The sequence below is a fragment of the Emydura macquarii genome, unplaced genomic scaffold, assembly GCF_026122565.2.
Source record: "Emydura macquarii macquarii isolate MOO-44397 ecotype Brisbane River unplaced genomic scaffold, CSIRO-AGI_Emac_v2 contig_587, whole genome shotgun sequence".
Classification (NCBI taxonomy): Eukaryota; Metazoa; Chordata; order Testudines; family Chelidae; genus Emydura; species Emydura macquarii.
The window spans coordinates 8,377,863-8,384,962 of NW_027130724.1; the positions used below are offsets into that span (position 1 = coordinate 8,377,863).

Genomic DNA, 7,100 nt, shown 5'->3' on the forward strand with positions numbered 1-7,100 from the left:
TCAATGGGCAATGAATGGATCACCTAGACACTGAGCCCTGGTCTACACTTACTTAGCGATTCGGCGGCAGTCGACGGGAGTTACACAAGCTACGCAGAGTAGCTTGAGTAACTCCTGTTGAGTACTGTACTTCCCTTCTGCGCAGCGTCTTTGCTGCACTGCGCCAACGGGAACCGTGTTCCTGCCGATGCAGTGCTATGCCACTTGAGGGGGTGGTTTTACAGCATCGACTTCTGGATCAACTGACGGGGTCTTCACTGACTGCTCAATCGATCCAGAAAGGTCAATCTGATGGTGGCGACTTTGCCCTCAGTCAGTCTAACTCTGAATCAGATTGATCTAACTAAATACTGTAACATAATATAAAATAACCAGCACCAAATTCTATCCTGGAATTCAGGTACTGTTGATTTCAAAGAATCCCCATGTGTATATTTGCGGGCAGAATGTGGCATTGGCCTGAAGGTATTGCAGATTGCAAACCATAAAAGCTTTTTCAAGGCTGTTCAGACAAATTCATCCTCTCCCATGATCTGTCCAGTAATGCACATTGTTAAACACACAGCCTAGTAATAGAAACTGAAATTCTGTCCCACACAACCCTCCCTCCTACTCACCTGGTGATTCAGTGTTGCAATAAAACATACAGAAATTAAATTTAGGGACCATAAAAAGAATACAGAAGCAAATCCTTCCCTCGGTTATGTCTTTGCAACCCACACTAAATAAATCATTCCATAATCTCAGTATATTTACTCAGGACTGAGGTCTCCAGTCTCCAAATGAAACTCACAGCCGCCCAGATTAAGGTATCTGTTTAAATCCTATTTTGGTGAATCAGACAGAATTTGTCCCTGCAGGCCAAGTTTTACCCTCTTGGGAAAGTGGGACATACCATCAGGTATGTAGCCTCAAGCCAACAAAGGACACAAATCAGGAATACATTGCAAACTTTATAGATTTCTGACCCAGTTCTGATATTATCCTCCATCTTCACATTCATCCCAGGATCCCTCTCACCAACAGCAGCAGAATGGCTGCCATTGCTTGCCCACATCCAATGTAATTTGTGAACCACTGACAGAGTTTCACTGAGCCTACAAGGAAAGCTAATTCTGCTTTGGGCTGCATTAACTTCTGTAGGTTTTTGGTAAGAAAAAGTCTACCTGTGGAGAACGAGAGAAATAACCTACAAAAAGCAGCTATCCCCAGCACTTACCTCCTCTATTTCCTGGCCATGCCTTCTGAGAATTTTTGTTTCAGGGAGAAAGATGCGGGGAGAAGGGCATCCCATATAGGGGAGAATAGTGACTATGTGAACCTCCGCTACTTTGTTCCCCTTTGCTATGTGCAGTGGGGTGAAGCGTACGGGCCAGAGTGTTTACTTCAAGTTGGGTGACGACGTGAGGTGAATGTTTGATGGTAAAGGTTAGAGATTTCCTAGTCCCACATTGACCTCAATTACTAGTTGCAGATTATATAGCACTGTTAGTCTTCAAAGCAATTGACACACATAGGTCCTGATCCTCCAAACAATTAAACAAATGCTTAACTTTAAGTCCTTTACTACACTGGGACTAGTGCTGTGTTTAAAGTTAAACACAGGCTTGGATCAGGGTCATAATCTACCTAGCCTTCATATTATAGGAAGTGCATTGAAAATGGGTCCCACCAGTCAGACATAATGCATTTTTAAAAGGAAACTATGTCACTTACAAAGGCTCACAATTCCTTTTGCCAAAACCGATAGTCTATTCAAATCCACCTCTAGATCTAGGATAAAGATGTCTGAGTGCCTGATTGATTAGTTGTTGGAGAAAGAGTTGAACTATTCTGACTTTTCACCGCTCCCACTGCTAAATCCCAAGCTGCAACAAATGGGCTTAAAAAACAGTAATATACTCTGTGTGTGCTGGCCTTGGAGAACCATTTCACAAAGCGTTAGTAAATTTAGCCACTACGCATTTCAGATCTGACAGATTTTTAATTATTTCACTAGTTGAGCATTCCAAACTCTTCCAGTGTATTTCACTGTGTCTCCTTAGCTCTTGATTACAGATATATAGATTTAGATAGATATAAATATAGATATAGATATAATTTTGTGGGTAGCTAACCTGTGCTGCCAGAGAAAAAAATATAAAGATCCTTGATTTTAAATAAAGAGCTGTTGTAACAGTGGACCTTTCGGGTAACTCTTTCAGAAAGAAAACTGTTCTCTTTTATATACAAAAGTGACAGCTAGAATAAGAACAAATTTCACTTTCAGCACAAACACAGTCTTTCCTAGGATGTAACAAAACTGTGACCTGGATAAACAGGAAAATTCCATGGTCTTGTGTTTATACACAGAACCACCGTGGGGTATTGATTCTAAGAACAATTATATTCCCTGTCATATGAAAGAAAACAAAAGCAAATGCATATAATTGTGCAGTCAGATGGAATCTCATGTAAGACAAAAAGAAAAGACTGAGTTGTACTGTAATTATGTTCTTCTTAACACAGTGTTCCAGCTTTCAATGAGATTTTGTTTTCTTTTGTTTTCTGTAGGTCTTAACTCAGGCAAAATTCCTAGTGATTGCAGTGGAGATTTTTGCATGACTAAGGGATGACAATTCAGACTCTACAGGAACGAAACCTCAGTTTCACCAAGTGTTTTCTTAGAAGTATGGCTTCTAATTGCAAGCTTGGAACTGTGGACATTTTTTTTTTAAAGACAGCAGTAATTCTATGTTGCTATAACTGAAAAAAAAAAATGCCACAGAAAAACAAGTGCAACATTCCTTTAATGTGTGCAGATAATGGCATCATACACCAAGTACTGGTGGATTCACTGAGGAATGGATACATGATGCATATTGTATGCTGTCTAAATGGACACTATTATTATTGTCTACTGAATTTTGTGAAGTGCAGCCTATAATATTGTACATATGCCCCATGCAAAGGATGGGAAGGCATTTGAAAAGTAAAGTAGTATACAAATTAATATTCCTGAGGCTTCTGTTCAAATGTTAATTTTCTATATTATTTTCAAAAAAATACATACCAGTGAATGCTGAATGCTCCAGTATGTGGATGTATTTCTAGGAAAACAGACTCTGAATGCGATATTGAGTTCACAGTGATTCAACTGTTAGCACTTTCAGGAATCAGTTATTCCTACTGTATTAATAAACAGAAGCAAGTCTATCAAATCTAGTCTCCAATAGCATATGTATTGTACGCAGGAGAGGGAAGATTTCCCAGTTCACAAGGCAGAAAAAACCTCAGCTATCTCAAATACACACACACACACACACATACACACACGGCAAGCAGAAAGGATGCCTTACCTTCTCAGTGTGTTCTCACTGACAGTTCAGACCGACAGACCCCCTGCCCCAAATCCTGTTGGAGATCAGTGGAGCAAATTTCCCATTTCCTAGTTTTCACTTACTGCGTCCTCACCATAGTAAAAAGTTCCTCTGAAAACATCTCCACCGTCTGTCTGACATGATGCCCAGCTCGGTTGTGATTGCGAGCCTACATCCCCTGCTCCTGCATTTAAAGATCCTTCTGTGGACCAGACACGTTTCTTCTCCTCCTCCTCCTCCTTCAAACTATCACCGTCACCAAGTCCCTTCCAGGCACGGCTCTGTGTTTGCTAGGCTTGGCTCTGTCAGTTGCAAGCAGCCCCTGCCTTTTCCAAGCAGTTGTTGCTTCGCTTGCCCTAACTCGTTGTCAAACACTCTGGCTATTTACGCATAACCTGGCCTCCGAAGCTGCTCCTTCTTGTCCTCTTTGTAGGGACGGCAGCAGCGGAGAAACAGAGCGACAAGGAGAAAGGCATTTACATTAGAAAGCTGTACAGCTGTTTGAGGGAGTCTGCTGCAGGAAATACCAAAAGACTTATCCAACCACATTAGGAAGGGGGAAAAAAAGGAAGCAAATAAAATCTGGGCAGGATCCTCGAATACTGGATTGGATTTTAAAATTGTGTTTGCGCAATTTTATAAATGAATGGGGCAGGGCAAGAATTATTTTAGGTGAAAATTAAAAAAAAAAAAAAAAAAAAGACATCAGGACTAGATAAATATATAGCAAAGACGTATCTACCCAAGAGTGCCATAGATTTTATTAATCACACTGAATGTGGAGTTTTTACTACTCTCATACACCTTCTGCTCTTCCCCCAGAGTTTGAGACTTTCTTTCTCTTAGCCTTTGAAAGCCTGCAGAACAGAAAATGGGAGCAGGCTTAGGCAGACAAGGGACATGCTACCCCCTATTGGACAATCAATCTCCGAAAGATGCATTTTATTAAAATCTGAAACAACTGAGGGGGCTGGGAGGCCAAAGTAAAAGGAAGCTAATAGATGAGGAAGATCTTAACATGAACAATAATTTACCTTTGATTTTACACACCGTTTCACTCTGCTAAATACAGTTTAAATAGTAGCATAACCTTGGAGGTAGAGGTCGTGTTACTAGCCTGTAACAGGCGGAGTGGAGAAGTCACAGTTTGAATCTATGTGCATTAGACATAGAAGCCATGTGCAACCTGGTAGCAGCGACACCAAAAACTGGCCAAATGACACCACCTGTCCAAGGCTATCCCCACATGACCCTTTCAGGATATGCATCACACAGGAGTAATGGCAGAATGACCATTCTTATTCCATTCAACGGTACGGCCCTGATTCAGCAAGACACTTAACCACATGCTTAAACTTAAGCACATGAGTAGCCCCACTGAAGTCAATGAGATTGCTTACATATTTCAGTGAAGCATGTTTGTGTGTTTTGCTGAATTGGGGCCTAAATGCAGAAGGGGATTCCCAGAGATTACCAAGTCTTTTAAATACAGTTACTTACTTGTGAGTCAACAGAAAAATCAATGAATACTGCTAATCTACAGACCTCCAGACACAAAAGATTTCTTAAAGAACTGATAAAGATACTGACTGAAATCGCAGTGATGTCCCAAAGCTCATTGTCTTGGAAGACCTTAGCATCCATGCTGTGGCACCAGTGATGCTATGGCCCAAAAACTCATACTAGAATCCACTCTAAGTCTCCTACAAGCATTATCCAAATTTATGGATATAGCTGGGCACACCCTAGTCTTAGTCAGATTTCCACTGAACACAAAGGAAACAAAAACTACTCCCCTGTCAAAGACATAGGTACACATAAGAACTCAAGCCTCAGAGCAGGATGACAGAGCTACCGTCATGGTCCTCTGCTCATAGATCCCATCCTATCAAAGAAATCTACGACTTTCAAACTGGCCAACAAGTGGACGATCTGGTGAAACCCAGAATCACACATTGAGCACAGCTATAATTACACAGGCATCTAAACACCACTCCCCTTCCCATCAGCCTGTAGATCACCATGGTTCTCTGATGATGAAGAAGGAGCAAAGAAGGAACTTTGAACATCAGTGGTGGAAATCACAAGAAAGACACAGATAAACTTAAATTCAAGACCTGCCTACCATCTTGCTCAAAGCAAAGAGATCATTTTTCTCCTCAGTCACCACAGCGTCTAAATCATGACCATCAGAACAACTTTATGAGTGGAAAATAGTTTCATCAACCCTCATGGCCCTCTCGCTACCCTGGAAGCTTCACACTCTGAAGAGCTGCCAACTTATTTCATGGAGAAGATACCCAAGTCTAAGATGATCCCCCCAAATATCAGGAGCCATAAACCAGAGCCAGAAATATCCTCTCGCTTTTCTAGTCTTTGGCCCATTCATACAAAACCATACCCTAGATGTACGACAGGGAATCAAAATCACCTCATATGACCAGGTCCATGACCCTCATGTTAGTAAAAGACACCTGTGATCACCCTGAACCTTCTTGTGATTAGAGCTGAGGGAACAACTGATTTTTCAGTTTGGGAGCCAAACTGAAAAATCCCCACCAAAATTAGTTTGGGTCGAACCTGAACTGAAATATTTCAGTTTTTCTCACCAAAATGAAAAGAATGAACATTCAGAATGATTTTTTCAGTTTTAAAATCTCATTTCCAGTCATTTTAGGGGAGTGTTTTTCACCATCTTTTAAAAACATAGCCATACCTCTAAACAAACCACCACTTTAATATGAAAAGTTGAAATGTTTAGACTTTGGAAAATTTTGTTTCAAATTTTTTTTCAACCAAAACTCTTCACTGAATTCGACCCAAATTCATCAATAGTTTTTGATGCCTTGAAAAATGCATTTATCAGCAAATTTCCTATTCACGGGAAAAATGTCAGCACCCTCTACTCCTGACAAAGGGCTAAATTGTGACTTGGACTATGCATATGTGCAGGAGCCTACAGCAGAGTACAGATTCCATTTTTCACCTCTACATAAGCTACCTGGCGGTAATTATGGGCTTGATCCTGCAAAGTATAATGCATACTGCTATGACTTCATTGGGACCTTTTCACAGCAGTAATCACTATGTCCGACAGTAAGCGTCTGCAAGATCAGGCACTCTGACAGCAAGGGGATGAAGAGGTCTATCCTTTCCAGGAGTGAAAGATAAGTCAGACTCTATTTTAACGCCTTCTTGGCAGTTTTAACACAAGCCAGATCTGTCTTTATGTGCATTGTAAACTATTTACAGCAGGGCCACTGCTTTCCTGTTTGTACATTTCTGGATGGTGCTGCAAACAAACAAACATAAGCATGCATGCAGACAGGGCATATTAATTTAAGGCCTTATGTTTTACCTATTGGAGTCAACGGTGACATTCCCTTTGACTTCAAAGGGAGCAGGATCAAGCCCGTAGGTACAGAGAGCAATTTTGTACATTGTGTAGGGAATGCAGAGAACAAATCCAAAATGAAACCTTGTGCTTATACTATCCCTTTCATTCAAGGAACTCAAATTGTTTTCTATACACTAATTAAATAAGCCACCCTGCCTCTTAGAGGTAGGTAATTATTATTATACATGGCTGTATTTACACTTGTATTTGTACATAGTAATTTCAGTGAAACTCTGCAACGGGAATTGTATGGGGAAGTATAAAGAGGACTCTGTATGGTACAATCAGGGTTCTTCTCTTCACTGGTCCCAACCCACTCACCCCTAACTTGTTCAAGGCAGGAA

At 40.8% G+C, this 7,100-nt stretch overlaps 1 protein-coding gene across 1 annotated transcript in view; it reads right to left on the bottom strand.

Annotated features, from left to right (window-relative positions):
* The window catches only part of OSBPL5 (oxysterol binding protein like 5), a 204,165-nt gene extending 200,313 nt beyond the window's left edge, over positions 1–3,852 (bottom strand). The window contains exon 1 of the mRNA XM_067540632.1: positions 3,454–3,852. Within this exon, the coding sequence (XP_067396733.1) occupies positions 3,454–3,480 (27 nt within the window). The 5' untranslated portion in view covers positions 3,481–3,852. The remainder of the gene's footprint in view (positions 1–3,453) is intronic.
* Between the last annotated feature and the right edge of the window lie 3,248 nt (positions 3,853–7,100).